At 40.3% G+C, this 22,602-nt stretch overlaps 3 protein-coding genes across 5 annotated transcripts in view; all 3 read left to right on the top strand.

Annotated features, from left to right (window-relative positions):
* The window catches only part of LOC145455118 (replication factor C subunit 3-like), a 120,857-nt gene that overhangs the window by 96,803 nt on the left and 1,452 nt on the right, over positions 1-22,602 (top strand). Inside the window, exons 2-7 of one of the 3 annotated variants that reach the window (XM_080333074.1) lie at positions 20,107-20,741; positions 20,808-20,982; positions 21,399-21,474; positions 21,542-21,661; positions 21,726-21,856; positions 22,315-22,552. In XM_080333074.1, coding sequence (XP_080189200.1) covers positions 20,603-20,741; positions 20,808-20,982; positions 21,399-21,474; positions 21,542-21,661; positions 21,726-21,856; positions 22,315-22,552 — 879 coding nt within the window. In that variant the 5' untranslated portion in view covers positions 20,107-20,602. Of the gene's footprint in view, positions 1-17,777; positions 20,742-20,807; positions 20,983-21,398; positions 21,475-21,541; positions 21,662-21,725; positions 21,857-22,314; positions 22,553-22,602 lie in introns of those variants that run through there. The other 2 variants (XM_080333075.1, XM_080333073.1) reach the window with 2 other exon arrangements.
* On the top strand, positions 268-2,851 carry LOC145455125 (short-chain-enoyl-CoA hydratase-like). The gene has a single exon (XM_080333083.1). It carries the CDS (start codon positions 358-360, stop codon positions 1,204-1,206), a length of 849 nt encoding a protein of 282 aa, XP_080189209.1. The 5' UTR covers positions 268-357; the 3' UTR covers positions 1,207-2,851.
* LOC145455110 (cytochrome P450 3A30-like) lies at positions 2,717-4,563 on the top strand. The gene has a single exon (XM_080333063.1). It carries the CDS (start codon positions 2,717-2,719, stop codon positions 4,442-4,444), a length of 1,728 nt encoding a protein of 575 aa, XP_080189189.1. The 3' UTR covers positions 4,445-4,563.

The following is a 22,602-nucleotide window of genomic DNA, read 5'->3' as shown; positions in this document are numbered from 1 at the left end:
TGTTCTAGACAGTAGCAATTTCCGAAGCGTCCGAGTTTTATCTGAGATTGTCCTCCCTACGTCACTGTGCTTACGTCGTCCTTCCAAAAAAGGCTCAGAGAAGGAGAGAGACAGAGAGAGAGACAGATCAATGAATAATTCAAAGAGAATGAAAGGAGCGAGGAAGCCTAAGATCAACATCGAACAATATCATTGGTTGTTGTTGATTTGCAATAATGATTCTCTCTCCCTCTCTCTCAAAAAGATTCTGCAGCATGATCAATCAACCGTGCTAATTCTGTCGATCGATTGCCGACTTCTGCTAAAGCATCAAGCGGAGTAGTGTTTTGTACGATTTGAAGATTGATTTTCGTCAGTATGATGAAGGTGGCCAGTTTCTGTTTTATCAGAAGATTCCCATCATTGGCTGTTGGCAGATTGTCAACCTCTTCAGAACCAGTTGTTGATTTTGTTACAATGGACAGACGTGAAAACGTCACCATAATTTCGCTGAATCGACCTCAAAAGAAAAATGCTGTGAATTGGGCAATGGCAAAAGAACTTAATGCGGCGATGACAGCTTTTGAAGAAGATTCCAAAAGCCGCGTGGCCATTCTGCGCGGTAATGGTGACTCGTTTTGTTCTGGATACGACTTGGCTGAGGTTTCTGATTTGACAACAACTGAAGACGAAAAGTATCTGCACTTAAGAGAATTCGGACCGATGGGAATTACACGACAACCCTTTAAAAAGCCTGTAATTGCTGCGTTGCACGGATATGTTATTGGTGGTGGTTTGGAAGTGGCATTGGCTTGTGATCTTCGTATTGCAACGCCCGATGTCATAATTGGCGGATTCAATCGCAAATGGGGAGTTCCGTTCATTGATGGTGGTTCTGTTCGTTTACCGGCAATGATAGGAATTTCAAGAGCACTTGATCTAATATTGACTGGTCGGTCAATGCTATCGGAGGAATCTCTGTCAATTGGACTTGTCAATAGGATTGCTAATGGCGACCTAATGGAAGACGCATTTGCTTTAGCCAAACAGATTTCCTCGAATCCAAATCTTTGCCTGCTCACAGACAGACAAAATGTTTACTATTCGGCCTATGATGCAAAGTCATTTGATGACGCAATGAATAATGAGCTTGAAAAGGGCTTGAATGTTGTGAGTGTGGATAGCGTAAGGGGTGCCCGAAAATTTTTAGAATCTGTCAAGAGATGAGAGGGAATGTTTATAATGAAACCAGTGTCACGTTTGGATTAACATATCTCATTCAATAATTTGAACTATATATTATACAACACCAGTAGCACTTTACATTTTCGCCAAGAAATTGTGCAATGTGCTAATTATTCTGTCATCTAGAATTATGAGCAACTTTTTGTAGTCTTCATAGAAAACAGTGTTTCAGTTACATAACATGTACATTGTACATTGTACAACTATCAAGGGGTGGGTAAGGCTGGGAAAATCAGGTATCCACTTTATTGGATTCCGAATGGAGTTACGCTCGTTAGGTTAGGTGGAGCGTGGAGGGGATCAGTTTATTTTCGTCTGCACCATAGAGATGCTGTGACTATGGAGATATGAAGAAACCGTTTCAGTTATAAAGTTAAATCTTTGGTATGGCCCGGCTGGGGATTGAATCCATGATCTACTAGGGTGGAGTGAAAAACAGAAAAATTTGCATTTCAAAAGGTGCCAAATTTGGTCCCAAATCTCAAATGAATTACTCTTATCATAATTTCGGGTTCTTGCACCCTCTAGTGTGTACAATATACAATTACATGTTCTCGACACGGTGGTGTGACCTCTGAAATCAACCATAGCAAACTGAGACCACGTCGTTTTGTCACAAATTGATTAGAGCGTATACTGTCGTGGATAAGTAGTAATATAATTATAGTAGTGTACGGTATTTCTCTTCAATAGACTGCTCAATGCTCACTGCTCCCCTTGACGAACTTCCTGTATGATAGCGGGGGAGATAGTGTAATGGTTACGATAAGCGCCCAGCACGCAGGCGAACCGGGTTCGATTCCCGCCGAAGGTTTATCTGGGCTCCTCTTCCCCCGCCGTTGCCGTTCTTACGGCGACAAAAAAAGCCCAGTAAAAAGACCCGACGAAAGAAAGCACTCACAAGGAATGGAAAGAACTAGTAGAAAGGGACCCGGCTTCAAAAAAGATCAACATCGAAAAGAACTGTGACATCGGGCACTCTAGGCCGAGGTGGATGTTAGAGTAAAGGATCGCTACTGATGCGTGTCGTTCGACATCCTCCTATCTGTTCATGACATCGCATTGTGTCTTATCGCATTGTACATTGTGTGTGACTTGTTCAGATAAAAAAAAATAATAACCCAACAATGTTAATGGAACAGGTATAGTTTATATGTTTATATTACTTGTCAGCGATTAATGTATTTTAAAGGTATTAAAGTGGGTCATGTATTGCATGATGTACCTATTTGTTTCAACTCAATGAAGTTTTGTGTACTATGCTCTCTTTCAGCTGATTATTGTGTAATGTAGAACTATGGGCAGTTAGCAATTCTGGGTATTTGTGAGCGATACAACGTCTTTTCGCAATCATAATTAACCCTTTTCGTTGCTCGATTCACAATAAATAGCAACCAAATCTGAACTGCAACCATGTTGCCAAATGCAATGAGATAAATAATAGAATCGGTGGTTTTATTGTATTAGATGCGAATGATTATTCTATTTACATATGTCGGTCATGGCGATGTATTGCTTCTCATCCGCTCTGTGTTTAAGTTTTGTGGTGTATGGATGTAGGCTACTAGTGAAATATGACATTGCTGTCGCAGATTTCATGCTTATATCACATCACTTTTCTTTTCAGGTGTTTGAGATATTGACTGATTATCGATATCCTATTTCTAGAAAACACTGGCGCCCAATCAGCAGCCATATGATCTCTGAAACAGCGCTACTGATTTGTTTGACAGTTACACTGATTTACCTGTATATACGACAACAATGGACTGCTTTAAGTAAATGGGGGATTCCTCACGAACCCCCGTCTTTTCGCAAGTTCGGCCATGCTGCATTATTATATGGCAGGAATGTTATCGACTATGAATTACGATGTAAAAAGAAATTCGGAAATGTATGGGGTTTATACATGATGACGAGCCCGTTTGTTGTCATACATGATCCGGAGATCATAAGACGCGTGATGGTTACAGATTTTTCGGAATTTCCCAACAGATTTCGCAACCCGCGGTATTTTGGTGCCAAAGACGTGGAGAATGGAGTATTTCTCTCAAGAGAAAGACAGTGGAAAAGAATGAGATCTGCACTCAGTCCCACCTTCTCTAACGCGAAACTAAGAAGTATGAGTGGTATTATGAACAATTGCATTGGCAATACAATATTGCGCATCAAAAGACTCGTAGAAGATCGACACATTATTGTTGTCGATGTTAAAGACCTTTTCAACCGACTTTCCCTGGACGTCATCTGCTCGACGGCATTCAGCATTGATGTAAACTCGCAGGACGAGTCTCTACCAGAACCGGAAATGGCCAGGAGAGCGCGGATGTTTTTTGAAAACAACTTTGTTCAGCGATTTCGCATATTCTTCAAATTTTCCTTTCCTGCAATTGGTAGGTATATCGGGGAAGGTAGTCGCCAAAAACATGCCTCATATTTTACAGCAGTTTGCCGGAAGTTCCTAGCAGCACGTACAGCTGGCCCGTCATTCAAAGAGAAGGAAGATTACCCTCATGCCAGTCGTTTTGATATCATGGAAGGGATGGTCAAGTGCCGAAAGACTCCCGAGGAGATAGAACAGCATCAGAAGGGCTTGAGTGATTCCGAAATATCGGCAAATGCAATCACAATGTTACTTGCTGGATATGACACTACAGCTGTGGCTATGACATATCTCGCTTACAATCTTGCCTTTCATAGTGATATTCAGAACAAACTCCAAGCAGACATCGACGAAGCTTTCGGCGGAGTGAATGAGATTGATTTCGACACAGTAAATATGAAACTGAAATATCTTGACATGTGTATTCACGAGTCTTTGAGGATGTACTGCCCAGCCGCGAATACTATTAGATGTGCCTCCCGAGAAGTAACCATTAACGGTCTGCGAATACCAAAAGGTGTGGATATACGGATCCCCATTGCCGCTCTCTGCCGCGATCCTGACCTATGGGAAGACCCATTAGTTTACAAACCAGAGAGAATGAGGAATATGCAAGACATTGACCCGGTGATATATCAGCCGTTTGGAACGGGCCCAAGAAATTGCATCGGCTTCAAATTTGCGTTGCTGGAAATTAAACTAGCATTCTGCACAATATTGAGAAATTATTCTTTCGCTCCAACTGACAAAACACCAACTCCCCCTCTCATTTTGAAGCAAATGACGACAACATCTCCTGTCGAAAACGTTGAATTGAAAATAATCCCTCGCCGATGATGTCGAAGGTATTGATGAATGCTGTGATTTGCAGTTGTGTGACGTATATTCCTAAATGAATATATGCTGTATAAGTGTATATGCTGCAATATATCATATAATAAATGCCTTTAATTCTGTTCCGTGTCCAATTCTTGTCGCGCATAGGTTCTGAAAGACCTACTTGTAGAGATATATGTGATTGGCACGTTGAGTACAGAACAGTATCACCAGTCTCAAGATCAGATACGCTTTGGTTGTTAGACCATAGTGTCCTATATGATGTGGACACAAGAAAATCTCACGGCTCACTGCGATTGGTCCATGTCATGCGGTTTTGGCGGTAATTTTTTTTTACCGGCTTTCGAGCATGAACTTTGATAAAATGGGTACCAATCGAAAGCTGCTGCTGTACTGATTACGAAAATATAATTTTATTCCGCTTATGGCCCTGGAAGCCTCGAATTTTTCATTGTTATGGGGATTGACATTGTGACGCAACAATGATGTCTGGCCAAATGGGACAGCAGCCCAGGAACAAATGTACGGCTGCGCGGCGAGTGTGCTCAGCTGGGGTAGCGGCAGGGCCGTAACTGCCGCACCCCAAACCTCCCAATTGGGGGGGGCGAGCTCGAAAGGAGGCCCCAAATTTTTTGGCGAATTAGCATAAATTATAGAGTATTTTTTTGAAACTTTTTCGCGCTACGCGCGATTTCAGGTTGCCAAATGTTACGATTATTGGGTACTCTTTAGGCTTACCATACGTCCTCTTTTTTGACTTTTTTGAAAGTGTCCTCGGAGGACGCCCTTTTGTCCTCTTTTTTGAGATTTTGTCCTCTTTTTTGGAAATTTAGGTCAGATTTAGAGGAAATTGCGAGTGATATGACGCAAATTAGCGCAGAAGTGAAGCTCCGGCGGGTATTTCGGAGGGAAAAGTGGTGGTTTCAGCTCTGAGCGAAAAAAATACCTTTTTTTTTTTTTTTTTTTTTTTTTAGTCATCCACCTGGCAATGTGGAGTGAAAAACGTGTTTTTGGGCTCTGAGTGATGACCTTTTTTTTTTTTTTTTTTTTTTTTTTTTTTTTTAGTCAACCGATCATGAAGCGGGTGAAATTTACCTGTTTTTGTGAATTCTTCTCCAGTTTTGCTTGTCTGAAATTTCTGAAAAAGTGTCCTCTTTTTTCATTTCCGAAATATGGTAAGCCTAGTACTCTCCCCTCAAGGAAAAATACGCAAGATTTTATAGAAATGGGCATATCGGCGTTGGCCATTACCGCGCCACGACGCACCAAGACATATTCAGTTTTAGGCCATGTAACACGCGACTCCAAGAAGTGTGCCAGAACGATCAGCAGCGAAAACCTTGGCCGAAAAGGACTGCCCTTATGGTTATGGTGACCGAAAACTTTGTTATATATACGAAATACATATAGGTTTATTTGTCCATAGGCGCCTAAATGACTGGCGCCGAATGTTCCTGTCTTGGTAATCTGAACCTCACAAGACAAATACCATCCCGCAGGGAAAAATTAGATGCCAGTGAAGAAATACCAATTTGAAATCGTGTGATCGTGTGTTTAGTACGTTTGCGCGATCCTACATTTTTTGATATAGCAGAAATCACAAAATCACGAAATCACGAAATAACATCATGTAACGAAGTCATACCAACGAGTCCGCCCGTCAGAAGATGTTAAATTATTATTTACGGGCTCTACAATTTCAAAGACACCTCACTCAACTCTACCGGTAAATCTGATTACGTGAGTAGTAGGGCTGTTCAAAAATAACTTTTTTTCCCCGATTCAAGCCGGTCACCTCTTAAATCGTCAGGTTGCAGTAGAAAACCTTGCTCACCAAATTTCACTCGATTCCAACCAGTAATGGCCTCCGCAGATCCAATTAAAATTTTTAATTTATTATGGAAAATTAAAAAAAAAAATTTCTAAAGTTTTCTGCCAACCCCATGAAATTGTTGAGCTGTCTTCAAAGACGTTGCAAAACAAATTTGAGTCAATTCCGACCAGTAGAAGCGGAGTTATGCGAGTTTTTCGATGATATTCCCCGGATTATCCTTGATCGGTGGATAATCCGCGATTTGTCAACGAAAAACTCACATAACTCCGCTTCTACTGGTCGGAATTGACTCAAATTTGTTTTGCAACGTCTTTGAAGACAGCTCAACAATTTCATGGGGTTGGCAGAAAAATTTGGAAAATTTTTTTTTTAATTTTCCATGATAAATTAAAAAGTTTAATTGGATCTGCGGAGGCCATTACTGGTTGGAATCGAGTGAAATTTGGTGAGCAAGGTTTTCTACTGCAACCTGACGATTTAAGAGGTGACCGGCTTGAATCGGGGAAAAAAAGTAATTTTTGAACGGCCCTAGTGAGTAGAGAGGACAAGAAATTGATAGCAATATATATGCAATTCCTGATCTTATTGACTGATTTTATCATGAATTGTCAAAAATTTTCGCGCTTGGCTCTGGCTAACTGAACAGTACAACTGTAATTTCGTGGTAAAAGCGAACAACGTGATTGGGAGGGGGGTCGGTTTATCACCCTATGTGAGCCCAAGACTCAAGTTTTTGGTGGGCCTGACGAAGTGCTGTTTCGTTTCTGCCAACGGGTATACACCAGACATGGGGTAATCGCGATTAGTAATCGTAATCGATTACGACGATTACAGCATTTTGAAGTAATCGCAATCGATTACATTCATAAAGTAATCACCCCATGTCTGGTATACACCCGGAGATGTTCAATTATTATTGAGGGGTCCTACCTTTTCGAGCACACCTTACTTAGCTAGGCCTATACCGGTAAATCAGATTACGGAAGCAGGGAGGGGATAAAAATTGATAGCAATATATAAGCAATACCGATCATATTGACCGATTCAGTCATGAATTATAGAAATCTCTCGCGCTTCGCGCGATTAAGCAGGCAAACCTGACTCACTAAACGGACACTCAATGAAGAAACAGCGTATATTAAACGTAAACAGCGTATAGTCGGGGGGGTCTGGGAGGCGAAGCCCCCCAGAAGTCCGGTTTACCACCTTATGGGGGGCCCAAAACCAACGTTTTGGGGTGGGCCTGACGAAGTGCTGTTACGGCCCTGGGTAGCGGCAATGGGTAATGAGCTTGTGTTTGGAATTACGATGGCGTCGCAGAGAAACGTTGCGCTGTTGATACTTTCTATAGGCGCTTCGGTAGAGGCGCGCACACAGTGACAGTACCCGTTTTATCAAATTAAGGGCTCGGCATGCCAGTCGAAAATTGCCTTTGACTAAATGGAAAGTACGGCTCACTGAGATTATAGAATACATCATTCTCTCCAGTTGACAAAAGGAAATTTACGTCACTATTTAGTGAAATTTGGTAGTGATTTGGTATCAATCGAAAGCTAACCGCGGTACTGATTACGAAAAATTTGCAGCAGCGTTAATTCGCAACGATTTATAGCAAGGAATGTAATGCAACCGTAGTGACCAAAGAATACGGTAGATGAAGTCCTTGCAGTCCAATAAACATCGGCCGAAGTTGACCGAATGCGATATTTCTCCGGAGGCAAATATCGGCTCCAAGATATCGGCACGCCAGTCATCGTCGGGTACATTACCACTTCAAATATGTAAGATCGTAAATCAATGCTGCACGTTGGTCAAAGTACTTGCAAATGTAATGTAAACTTGACCAATAACTAGTTATTATCAGATGGATATAGAAAAATTGACTCGATGTTTTAATATGTAGTTTCAAGTTTTTATTATAGGCTATTTGCAAGCCAAGGCGGGAGTTTGACTAATGACAAGTCGTCATCATTATCGTCGTCATTTCTAACATAATTTTTTCAACGATACTACAAAAAGTGCAATGGGCCATTCCAAACTTGGACAAGTGCATACCACCACATAAAATATTCTGAAATTTGTTACATGCATAGATGAACTAATTTCAAACAATAAACTTCATTCGAGGAAAATTGAACTCCGAGGTCAAAAGTTACGTCATTTTGAAATTGACATTTTTCTACTCATTTCTGCTCTGCATCATTCCGGATTTATCAATGTATTATTCAAAAAGGTGTAACGTATGTTGGATTACAGTTGAGATTTGGCACTTGATTTTCTGACTATAGGTATCGTTAGATGGTCTATATTACCAAGTGGTATTAAATAGCATGCGGTGACTGTACGTGTAGGGTTAATGGTTTGCGGTGAAATATGAAGAATGGTATGAAATCGGCCACGCGTTACACAATTTAGAGTGCGGATTGTCCGAATCCGTATACAAATATTCAAGCAAGTATAGGGAATCATATGAATGCTGGCTTCAAGGAGAATTTGTTCGTAGCTGTTTCATTTTGGATTTAAAACTTTAAAGTGGTGAAATAGCAGTCTTCCAGTACACTGCAATGGAAATGCGTCAGTTTGGCTTATTCTCGACTAATGGTTCCCATATTTTTTGGCTCATCACCCCCTTATCGAGCTCAACTTATCTTTATCACCCCAATTGAAGACCGATAGGTCAAGGTTCACCAACCTTTTTGAAACTTAAACATAAGAATTAAGCGATTTCCAAGTAAATAACAAATTTAGCATAGGCCACAGGGTTACGTCACACTTTCCATTTGGCCAAGGGCAATTTGACTGCAATTTCTGACCGGCTTGCCGACCTCTAAATTTGATAAAACTGGTTCAAGTTCAAGTGTATTCATAAAATTTCATCACATCAAAACATAACAAGACTGCGATGTGCCCAAACGACTTGGAGTAGTCGTTGACATCAAGCCAATTGGCCTATAGGCGATGTAATAGGAGGCATGCGCACTGAATTAAAGTAAAAGAAGATTATATAAAATGATAAGCGACTAAATCAGGTGGTATGTGACGGAAGGCGAGATCGATATGCCAGATCGTGGTCTGGTAATTGTTGCAGGCTGACTAGTATTCATTCAGAAGAAAATTCTTGTATTTCGACTCGAATGGGGACAACTGGACAATGGACAAATGGACATGCTCGACGACTGTCGGATAGCCGGCGAGATACTGTTCCACAATTCAGGTCCGGCATACTTGACATAGCGATGATCTTTCGCGTCGACCATATGATACTTGCTTACTTGGACTAATATGTACACTGTACAGGTGTCGATCGAAAGCTACTGTCGCACCGATTCCGAAAATATCAATTGAAATATTATGAGGCACTGGAACCACCATGAATTCGCTCTCCAATTCTGAAATATCGGCATTCTCCGAACAACTAGAGAGCCACAATGGGTAGGCCTAATTGTCATGGTCATTGGTCATTGTTTGGCGGTCATCCGATTGATCTGAACAATATTGACTGCAGATATCCAGGGTGATTTTTGGTCAAAGTCTGGAGCCTGACCATATTTTAATTTATATTTTCGTAATCAGTGCGACAGTAGCTTTCGTTCAAGACCAGATTCCGACAATTCTGCCTCTGGAAGATAACCTTTGGATTACAGAAAGGCAGTGGGTATTCATCCGGTACCGAACGAATAATTTTTCGGGCTATTCGTTCGGCACTGTGTGGCGTGGCCGTAACTCTGCGTTGGGATAGGTTGTCCGAGCATGCGATACAATGAAAAAACGACAGATGCAGCATGCGTCACTTTGGCGTATGAATCTACAACCCAAAAATTTACCCTAACGCGTCCTGGAGGAAATGCTGAAATACGCCTAAATGTCCGGAATTTTCAAGTTTTAAAGGAAGCTGAAAATTATTTGGTAATTAACATAAACAATATCTTATTTTGGGAAAGATTCATGTTACTTCAAATTTTCGTTCACGCTACGAGCGTTTAGTGTCTCTTGTGATAATTTTAGTGTGGGTACGCAAAAAGTGCAATTAACAATAAATTAAAGTATAACCATCATTTACAGTAATAAGGCTGATTTTAAGACAACCGCATATTCCTAGGGTTGGTAAGGCCGTTTGGTTTCTTTAATCAAAGATAGTGGTCCTCAAGCGTGGAGTCGTTTGCCCTTTTCTGAGGATCGCGAAAATGTTGAACCTAATCAGCTTCTAACATAGGCCGTGAGTGGAGGTGGTCAAAGTAGTCAAGAAAGCTACTCAAGTAGAAGTAGCGACGAAAACATCTACTCAAGTACGAGTAGAAGTACTTCTTTCATAAGCAGCTTAAAACTACTTGAAGTAGAAGTAGAATTGACCGACTTTAAATCTACTCAAGTAAGTAACTATTGTGAAAACGATCGTAATTCGTTCGCGTGGACTGTCAAAGCTGCAAATGGAGCTATACGCGAAGGGTGTAGAGAGCTTGATTCATATTGACGCATCCCAGGATATGTGTCAATTTTTGCCAGAATAACCAGTCGTCCTCATAATGGGATGTAAATGATACCATTGATATGGAAAGGAGATACTAATTCTTTGTTTACTCAAACACAGGGTTGTAATGACTCGAGTCATGACTCGACTCGAGTCAGACTCGAGTCACGATTTTCGGATGACTCGACTCGACTCGAGTCATTTTCTCAAAATACGAAAATGACTCGACTCGACTCGAGTCAATCTGTGCATTGACTCGACTTGGACTCGAGTCATTGCGCATGACTCGAAGCAAGTCATTGACTCGAGATTCAGACGGCCAAGACCGACATTTCATTGTAATTTCGAAGCCAACACACTATTGGGAGTTCGTTTGTTGGTACTGGTGCTTGAAAATGCGAGCAGAAACTGCTAAAAGTGAGGAAAATTGATATATTATAAATGCGAACCATTCAATATCACCAAACAGAGTTAAAAAAGTGGGTTTAGGAAGACTTTAAATGGAAACTGAGCAGTCAACACAATGACTTGGACTCGGACTCGAGTCATAATACCATGACTCGGACTCGATCCTCTGTTCGCAGACTTGGACTCGGACTTGACTCGGTGGGAATTGAAAATGACTCGACTTGACTCGAGTCAAAAATATAAAAGTGAGATTGACTTGTGACTCGGAGCCTTGTGACTTGGTTACAACCCTGCTCAAACACCCCGTTTTCGAGAATATCATGGCATGGCGTCCTCCCCCATATTATACGGCCCCTAGTTCTGTCGAAGAGCAATACGGAGAAATTGTGTCGGATACGGCTTTAACACTAATAAACTATAATTAGAACTCAACTTAATACTCGTATTTGAAAGAAAAATACAATTACTACTTCTAAAAAGCGGAAAATATATTTCATGTGTTTTCTCCAAAAAGTTTCAACGGTGGTCTTCTAAAACTAGTCTAACGTTAAAAAAGTCAAACTCCACTTTTCCAGATAAAGACACGTCATGGGCAGCTAGGTATAATATGTTATTGCTAGATTGCGAAACGATAGTTTCAAACTTGATGGACGGCCATACTTATTGTGATGAAGTATTTCGTATAGGTGACCCGACCATGCGGTGTGAACGGAACCAAGCCGGTATCTAAATTATATTCAACGATACTTTCGTTAATATATATATGTCCGTCCATATCTACTGTGCGCGAAGCGCAACGAAAATTCTGGGTATTACATGACTTTTATGAAAATTAAATGTTGGTACTATTTGAAAACAGCCCCGAAATTCCCTAGGCTATCTTTTTTATTGGGGGAATAGACTACTTCTACTTGACAAACTGAAAATAGCGAGAAGTAATTAAGTAGTTCACAAAGTATTACGAAGTAGAAGTAACGAAAATATATCTACTTGAATAAGTACCAGAAGTAGAGGAAAACTACTTGAGTACATCGAAAAAGTAGAAGTACTTCATTACTGACCACCTCTGGCCGTGAGTAAGTCTGGGAAAAGGTGCTTTCGATTGCCACGGAACATATTCAAATCGGAAATGGAATCGCGACCATAAAAGTTTGGAAACCACCTGATGTGCAACCTACTGGTTAGGACTGGCATTTCGGCCCATTAATAGTCTTATCCGTGTGACATGACTTAGCGATGTACAATTACGAACCCTGCATGTTCACAGTCATCATCTCTACCAGCTTACCGAGCGAGATAGTTTAATGGTGATGCGTCCAGCTTCTTGCATCGGTAGGTCGTGGGTTCGATCCCTGGCTTGGTCAAACCAAAAGACTCGGAAACTGGTAGGGGCTCATCATCGACAGATAGCATGGAGGGGGAAAGCGGGTGTGCAGTAGGGCTCTTCAAAACTCACTTTTTTTGTCAAATCGTACTGGCTACTTGATAAAATTGTTAGGTTACCTAATTTAAGCCTAAACTCAAAATTTGGTTCATTTCCAGCCAGTAACCGCTTCGCTACAGGATAAGAAAGTTTCTATTTATTATATAAAAAAAAAAAAAAAAAAATGGAAATTTTTTTTAACCCCATGAAAGTGCTAGGCTGTCTATAGAAACGATGCTCACCAAATTTGGTTCAATTCCAACCAGTGGAAGCGGAGTTATTGCCGTCGAAAAATTTGGATTTGAATAAAATAGTATTTACGGTGACCGATTCTTCGTTTATTTATTATAGTTGTGCTCACCGTAAATACTATTTTATTCAAATTCAAATTTCGTGGATCAAATTCCGGACACTCTTTAGCGCCTACTTGCGAATTTTGCAATGATGTATGAATACATGGTTAGTCAATGTGACGTCACACCCTCAGAGCTTCGCCTATGGACGTATACAGGAGTGTAGTGGAACATAGGTTTTGAATATGGCCATCTCTAATGTCAGCTCTGCTGATTGCTTGGGTCTGCGACAGATTTCTTCACTGGCCTGATGAAATAGTCTTGTGGACCTGATCCGGTCCTGCGGTTGTGTTTGACAGCCCAGCTATACTGCTAGGTCGATGCGGTTATTTGGTTGTGTGCTGTAACCAGGACCGAAAAAAAAAATTTCAGCCCCCTTCCGCCCAAAAAAGCACCAATCTCGGGCTTCAATAAGGTAATTCATGCAACTTCTTGCGGGCTTACTATTATTAGGGCTGGGCACAATGATTCGAGTATTAATTTTAATGATTCGAGTCGAGTAGTAAAAAACGATTTTTTCGAGTACTGAAATTATACGCTCCTCACCACTGAAAGTTGATTTAACAACGAGGAGTTTATCAACGATCAACGAGTTTGTGCTAATTTCACTGTTGAAGCCTTGAAACCTTGATTGACCGTATCGTAGCATACGAAACATGAAGTACAAAGCTACGAACGTTACTGGAAATAGCACATTTCCGAAGTTATGATCATCCCACAATATTGTCACCAAGTGCAATGAAATCGGTATGGTCGAAAAAAATAACAAAGTATCCTTAATATGATGGGTAACAGGCATTATATTCTTTGTGGTCGCTTAAAAGGTACATATTTGAACTTTGACAAATAATATTCTGCTATGACGTCATAATGAGTGATACTCGATTACTCGACTCGACTCGAAGCATTTTACGTGATTCAGAATCGAATCACTCAGGTACTCGATTTTGCCCAGCCCTAACTATTATACATCTAGGCCTACTTGTTAAAATTTGTGAATGAATTCTGTCAATAATATTGGTTATTCCATATATTATCATAAAATATACACCAGTAGATTGGACATCCGGTGGTTTTCAACCTTTTATGGCCGCGAACTCATTTCCAAATCTGAAAATGTTCCGTGGTCCGGCTCAAAAAATGATACCCGCGGCCTATTTTGGAAGCTGATGACGTCCAACATCTTCGCGATCCTCAGATTAAAGGCGAACGACCCAACAATGCTGTCTAGCGAAACGAGAGAGTAGCTCAAGAGCAAAAGTGCCAGACAGCATTGTTGCGTCCCAATGCCAATCTCCATAACAATGGCTGATTGTGGGGGTTCCAGGGCCGCGAGCGGAATAAAATTTATATTTTCGTAATCAGTGCAGAGTTAGCTTTCGATTGATATCCGTTTTACCGAATTTAATGCTCGGCAAGCCGGTCAAAAATGACCGTCAAATTGCCTGTAGTCAAATGGAAATTGTGACGTGAATCAATTTCACTGAGCCGTGAGATTTGCTTGTGTCGACACAATATAGGACACTATGGTGGAACCAATAATACCTGAAGTCGTGCCACGGGTCGGTAACTCTTGAAGACTAGGTGTCTGCTACATATATATATATAATAGGTGATTCGGGAATACTAACATTTAGGGCTGCTGACAGATCTGCCGGACGAATAGTCTTTCAAAGTGTCTAACTAAAGTGTCTAGCTAAGCGTAGACCATCGAATGTTTACATTTGATAATTAGACACTTGCAGAAATCCTACAGTCGCTACTGCAAAACGAATTTTTCATTGTTATGGAGATTGGCATTGGGACGCAACAATGCTGTCTTGCTCTTTTTCTCTCGAGCTTCTCTCTCGTTTCGCCTTAATGTCAATCTCCATAACAATGAAAAATTCTAGGCTGATTGTGGAAGTTCCAGGGCCACGAGCGGAATAAAATTTATATTTTCGTAATCAGTGCAGAGTCAGCTTCCGATTGATACCCGTTTTATCAAATTTAATGCTCGGTAAGCCGGTCAAAAATGACCGCCAAATTGGCTGTAGCCAAATGGAAATTGTGACGTGTTACAATTTCACTGAGGCGTGAGGTTTGCTTGTGTCGACGCCATATCGGACTATAGATAACTAACCGTAGGTTAGTTATCTATAATCGGACACTATGATGACCACTGTGATTCTAATAGAATTCTCGGGAATTATATATGTTCAGGTGAAACACAAAAAACATCAGGGGCATCATTGTATTTTTTAGTTTAGAATTTCTACCAGAATTCCGAAAACTACTTGCCAGATTTCACAATAGTTTTTTATGACAGGTTATGGGGATATCTAATCAAGAATGTGACTTAATCAGTAGACACAGGTACCCAACTGTAAAACAGATTTACGATCAAAATGGTTTGAAATAACTCAGGAATAGGAACATACCAGAATCACAACCAATTCGATGAAATATCGCGTTCTTCAATACATAGATACACTTGAATTTCCGACAAACTCGATACATATATAATTGAAGAATTACCCATGGTGGGACCTTAAAGGAAGACATTCAACCCATCAGTGGACGTAAGTACCCCTAATGAAGAATTATTGACGAACATTAAGCTTCGGAATGACTCAGGAACAGAACAGAATCCGAATCAATTCGGTGGAATATCGCGTCCTTCAATACATAGATACACTTGAATTCCCGACAAACTCGATACATATATAATTGAAGAATTACCCATGCTGGGACCCTAAAGGAAGATATTCAACCCCATCAGTGGACGTAAGTACCCCTAATAAAGAATTATTGACGATCATTAAGCTTCGGAATGACAAAGGAACAGAACAGAATCCGATTGAATTCGGTACAATATCGCCTCGTTCAATACATAGACACATTTGAATTTCCGACGAAATCGATGCATATATAATTGAAGAATTGCCCATGCTGGGACCCTAAAGGAAGATATTCAACCCCATCAGTGGACGTAAGTACCCCTAATAAAGAATTGTTGACGATCATTAAGCTTTGGAATGACAAAAGAACAGAACAGAATCCGATTGAATTCGGTGGAATATCGCCTCGTTCAATACATAGACACACTTGAATTTCCGACGAAATCGATACATATATAATTGAAGAATTACCCATGCTGGGACCCTAAAGGAAGATATTCAACCCCATCAGTGGACGTAAGTACCCCTAATAAAGAATTATTGACGATCATTAAGCTTCGGAATGACAAAGGACCAGAACAGAATCCGATTGAATTCGGTGGAATATCGACTCGTTCAATACATAGACACATTTGAATTTCCGACGAAATCGATGCATATATAATTGAAGAATTACCCATGCTGGGACCCTAAAGAAAGATATTCAACCCCATCAGTGGACGTAAGTACCCCTAATAAAGAATTGTTGACGATCATTAAGCTTTGGAATGACAAAGGAACAGAACAGAATCCGATTGAATTCGGTGGAATATCGCCTCGTTCAATACATAGACACACTTGAATTTCCGACGAAGTCGATACATATATAATTGAAGAATTATATATGTATCGACTTGTCTATGTCATTCCGAAGCTTAATGATCGTCAATAAATCTTTATTAGGGGTACTTACGTCCACTGATGGGGTTGAATATCTTTCTTTAGGGTCCCAGCATGGGTAATTCTTCAATTATATATGTATCGATTTCGTCGGAAATTCAAGTGTGTCTATGTATTGAACGAGGCGATATTCCACCGAATTCGATCGGATTCTGTTCTGTTCCTTTGTCATTCCGAAGCTTAATGATCGTCAATAATTCTTTATTAGGGGTACTTACGTCCACTGATGGGGTTGAATATCTTCCGTTAGGGTCCCAGGATGGGTAATTCTTCAATTATATATGTATCGATTTCGTCGGAAATTCAAGTGTGTCTATGTATTGAACGAGGCGATATTCGACCGAATTCAATCGGATTCTGTTCTGTTCCTTTGTCATTCCGAAGCTTAATGATCGTCAACAATTCTTTATTAGGGGTACTTACGTCCACTGATGGGGTTGAATATCTTCCTTTAGGGTCCCAGCATGGGTAATTCTTCAATATATATGTATCGACTTCGTCGGAAATTCAAGTGTGTCTATGTATTGAACGAGGCGATATTCCACCGAATTCAATCGGATTCTGTTCTGTTCCTTTGTCATTCCGAAGCTTAATGATCGTCAACAATTCTTTATTAGGGGTACTTACGTCCACTGATGGGGTTGAATATCTTCCTTTAGGGTCCCAGCATGGGTAATTCTTCAATTATATATGTATCGACTTCATCGGAAATTCAAGTGTGTCTATGTATTGAACGAGGCGATATGCCACCGAATTCAATCGGATTCTGTTCTGTTCCTTTGTCATTCCGAAGCTTAATGATCGTCAACAATTCTTTATTAGGGGTACTTACGTCCACTGATGGGGTTGAATATCTTCCTTTAGGGTCCCAGCATGGGTAATTCTTCAATTATATATGTATCGATTTCGTCGGAAATTCTAGTGTATCTATGTATTGAAGAACGCGATATTTCATCGAATTGGTTGTGATTCTGGTATTTTCCTATTCCTGAGTTATTTCAAACCATTTTGATCGTAAATCTGTTTTACAGTTGGGTACCTGTGTCTACTTATTAAGTCACATTCTTGATTAGATATCCCCATAACCTGTCACAAAAAACTATTGTGAAATCTGGCAAGTAGTTTTCGGAATTCTGGTAGAAATTCTAAACTAAAAAATACAATGATGCCCCTGATGTTTTGTGTGTTTCACCTGAACATATAAATTTCCCGAGAATTCTATTAGAATCACAGTGGTCTATGATGTCATTATTCGATCATGCAAAACTAAAATCAACGATGAAATTCCATCCGCTCAGTCCGTTGTTTAGTGTATTCTGTGGCGGGAAAACGCGCTCGGCCTCGGCGGCGTCGGTGCTGAGTTTGCTGGTTGCTGTCGGTTGAGTGGTTGCAAGTGACTGCGAGGACTACTTCAGTTGCAATTGGTGCTGATCATCAAGATCGCAATTGTTGCCAAAACAACTTGGAGTAGTTTCTTGAATGAGACACTTACCTTGGCCTGCCCTAGACTACAGGGTTGGTGTGATTGCATGCAAATTAAGGTCAGAAACATGCAAAATAAGATCTGTCGCGAAATGCAAAATAAGGTCAGTCACATGCAAAATAAGGTCAGTCGCGACATGCAAAATAAGGTCAGTGACCATGACCATAATGTTAGGATTGAGGGTTAGCGTGTTTAGGGTACGTAGGGGTGAAGATCTTTTAGGGTTGGGGTTATAGTTATTATGGTTGGAATAGTCCGCGCCTAAAACCAAATTTCCAATCAATTTTTTTATGAAATCAGATTTAAAATATGTTTCCTATACCAACTTCAAATCGAAATTTAACTTTTTCATATCAACATCAAGATTATATACGGTAATCAACTATAGCCTAGATCTAGATCTTGAATCCGAAGATGTTTCAACACACACATATGATGATCTCTGATCTGTACTTCAATTCCATATTTCAAATTCAACTTTTTCCGATTTAAAATTTAATTTTCTTTCCTATAGTAGTCCTACTATCAATTTACTTTTTTCTTATCAACATCGAAATTCCTTATCTATGTCCTAAATCTAAAGATGGGCACTTGAGCAGTTCTGACGCGCACAATAAGGACCGTCACATGCAAAATAAGGTCAATCGTTACATACAAAATAAGGTCAGTCTCGACATGCAGAATAAGGTCAGTCTTGACATGCAAAATAAGGTCAGTCACACGACATGCAAAATAAGGTCAGTCACATGCAAAATAAGGTCAGTGTACTACATGCAAAATAAGGTCAATTGCTACATGCAGAACAAGGACAGTCACAAACTCACAATCATGTTTGTTATGGAAGGTTCTTAAGGTTGGGGGTTAGGGTCCCGGGTGGGTTTCTGTAAGGGTTTGTGTAATTTGGGTACGGTTCCTTAGGGTTGAGGGCAGTGGTTCCCAACCTTGGGAGTGCGAAGAAGCGTTCAACTGTAACTCTAATTCACGCTACTTTCTCTATATATACACCGAATTATTCTCTCATCAACAGTTGTAACCTTCCATACCATCAAAAAATCTGTTGGAGTTGCTAGCATCCCGGTTGGATTTTGTGATGTGACGATAAGGGGGCGCGAAATTTTTCACTATCATAAGGGGGGCGTTTCTAAAAAAGGTTGGGAACCACTGGTTCAGGGGGTTTCTTCGGATTGAGGTGCGGTTCATTAGGGTGGGGTGTTAGCGGCATTACACCCTCCAAAATACGCCAGCCGTAATGACCCTCACCTCTACCCTAAACACGCTAACCCCCAACCCTAACATTATGGTGACTTACCTTATTTTGCATGTGACTGACCTTATTTTGCATGTTGCGACTGACCTTATTTTGCATGCAATCACACCAACCCTCCTCAGATAGTGTATGGTGATGCCTGATGCGTCCAGCTTCTTGATCGGTAAGTCGTGGGCTCGATCCCCGGCCGGGTCAGACCGAAAACTGGTATCTGCGGGACTGCGGCTATCCCACTAGAAAAAATGGGGGTGCAGACTAGATGACCTTACTGAAAGCCGTATCGCATCTCCGTCGTCCAAGTATCTCGATGGTGCAGTAGAAAGAGAATACCATATCTCCCTATAGTCTCGCAGGTTGGTACGTACACCTCTAGTAGTGCGCTAGCGTGAAACTAATCGAACGGCCTTAGACCCAAGTAATATTAGGAGATACCGGTCTCCCTCTCAATCATTTCATTCAATGATTTCATTGGATTTAATATAATATATACCGGTACCAGTTTATAACTGTCCAGTGTCCGTCCATTCAAGTTCAACTTCATTATATCATTAATGTGATCAATCTCACTCCATGTTCTTCTGATCTCAAAGACTACTCCAAGTCGTTTCGACAGCTTTCTATCTTTTCATTGTATCGCAGTTTTGTGGTGTTTTGAAATGATGAAAATATTAATGACTGATACTGATACTTCCAGTCAAGAATCATGTTGTGTGCCAGTCGAAGTAATCATTGATGCTTCTCAAATAGAAAAATTAAATATTTCCTGGAAGAGAAGACGAGATACCGGTAGTTGCCAATATTCACGGAATTATTGATACCACCCCCAGGCACCCACTGCCCGGACTGGAATCGGTGGTTGTTTTTGACAACATGTTGTGCGTGACAGACGGAATTTTCGCGTGATTGGCAGTTTTCATCCGTGTGATGGTAACATTTTTGACCTGATTCAATACAGAATTACTTACTATACGACACAATGTGCTAAGATGGACCTGGTATGCGCCAGGCTTGTGTTACGCCATATATTCACTGCCGCACAAATGCCACGCTTGCGTTCATTGTAAAGCGCAAGCGCCTTATTCTGGATCTGAACTCTAGTATCGCTTTGACGTCGGCAGAATCAATTAATCGGCGTGATCAGATGTAAATGATGGCGAGACGTTGCGCGTGCCGTTACCACCGATTCCACTCTGGCCCACTGCCAGCTCGCCTATTCGATCCCCGTAAAGAGCTGAACCCGATGAAACCATTTCATTTTTAATTTACAAGTTGTCTAGTGTTTTACAATTTAATCTGTGTGAATATTCTGGGGAAAACTTCACTATGGCTTTGTGGGTTGACAAATACAGACCCAAGTGCTTATCCAAGCTAGACTTTCATCCAAAACAAGCAGAGAATTTGAAGAAACTTGCTGATATTGGAGATTTTCCCCATCTTTTGATATTTGGACCACCTGGCGCAGGTGAGTGTAACGATTGTATTACTACATATTTCCATGAGTGCATCATCACCCTAACCACAATTCCAGGTAAAAAGACACGAATAATGTGTATGCTGAAAGAGCTTTATGGACCAGGAGTAGAAAGACTTCGTATCGAGAAGCATAACTTCACGACACCATCCAATAAAAAGATAGAACTCACTGCCTTAGCTAGCAACTATCACATAGAGATCAATCCAAGTGATGCTGGATTCCATGACAGGTAAATAATATCTATAGTATTATAAAAATGATACAAACATGAAACAATCCATGTAATGATCATTTGCAAATTTTGTGTTTCATTTGTTATTTGTATCATACAAAAACGTGTACTCCTCACCTCAACGTCTGCACATAATTATAGTGATGTGTCAATTAAATTAATATTTATTCACATTTTTTATGGTTATTTATTATTATAGCCTCAACCAGAATAAGATTATGGTGTTATGCGGCATCATTTATCTATGATATCTATTGTGACGTTCCAAACTTGATGAGATGATGTATGTCTGAAATCCACCATATCTTGTGCATAAAAGAGCATTTAGTTGACCTTAGTTATGTGGTAAGCATATTCAAGTGCCATTTTGTCAATATACGATACAACGCACATTTGTGTTGAAAAAAATTCAGAACCGTTGTGCAAGAACTTGTCAAAACCGTTGCTCAATCAAATCAACTTGACACCGCCACTCAACGCCGCTTCAAGGTATTGAAATCCTGCTGCCAAGCTCTGTAGTCTTGAGAATCTCTCATCATTTGCATAATCTATTCAGGTTATAATACTGACGGAAGTTGACAAACTTACTAGAGATGCCCAGCATGCTCTGAGGAGAACAATGGAAAAGTACATGGTTACGTGCAGGCTTATTTTGTATTGTTCTTCCACTAGCCGAGTAAGAAAGCTCCGTCTTGGTGAATGGTGATTGTTTTGTATTTTCAAGGTCGTGTTATATTCAGGTGATTCCTGCTCTTCGAAGCAGATGTTTGTGCATTCGAGTGGCTGCTCCGACTCACAATGACACAGTATCTATCTTGCAAAAAGTTTGTAAGAAGGAAGGAGTGGATTTACCTGAAGAGCTTGGTCACAGGTGACCGATTAGGCTTCTGCCACTGAATAATTATTTTACTTGTAATTATAACTTGTATTTTTTCCATTCTGCTTCGTGTGATTGGAATATTTAAAAAAATCAAAACACATCTTAAATTAGACTTTCAAAGGTTTACATACTTTTCTTCATGAATTGATGGAAATGTAAATCTTGATTCCCATCCGATTCTAACGACCAAGACTTATTGAATTCGAAATATGGTCTATATTGCATGAAGTATATTGTATCACGTGCTTGACCATATGTGTAGGAATTTCCATCTATTCAAGATTTGAATTGGCAGTTTGATCACAATATTCTGTAAAGCTTAGTCATGATTTGAATTAATTCGCTTCAAAATAGTAGGCCTATTACTATGGGACATTGCCGTTCTCTAAGTGTAATTGTTTGGATTTTCTGATTTTGTAATGATACGAGCTGAAAAATCGCTTTTGCAGAATAGCAAAGTTATCAAAACGCAATCTGCGCAGAGCCCTCCTGATGTGTCAGACGTGCTGGGTGCATCAGCAGGTCTTATCACCTACTCAGGAAATTATGGAGCCGGATTGGGAAATCTACTTACGTGAAACAGCTAACTTGATAGTGTCCGAGCAAAGCCCAGCGAGATTACTGGAAGTTCGGCAGAGAATCTATGAACTGCTCACAAGATGCATACCACCCGGTTTAATAATGAAGGTAAGGATATAGTTCTGTATTTGTGTTATGTAGTGATAGTGAAATATTTT

The sequence above is a fragment of the Botryllus schlosseri genome, chromosome 14, assembly GCF_051294905.1.
Source record: "Botryllus schlosseri isolate E-star chromosome 14, Bs_hap1, whole genome shotgun sequence".
In the NCBI taxonomy this organism is placed as follows: Eukaryota; Metazoa; Chordata; class Ascidiacea; order Stolidobranchia; family Styelidae; genus Botryllus; species Botryllus schlosseri.
Note: the sequence above shows the minus strand (reverse complement) of the source record. Positions and strands in the feature narration are given on the sequence as shown.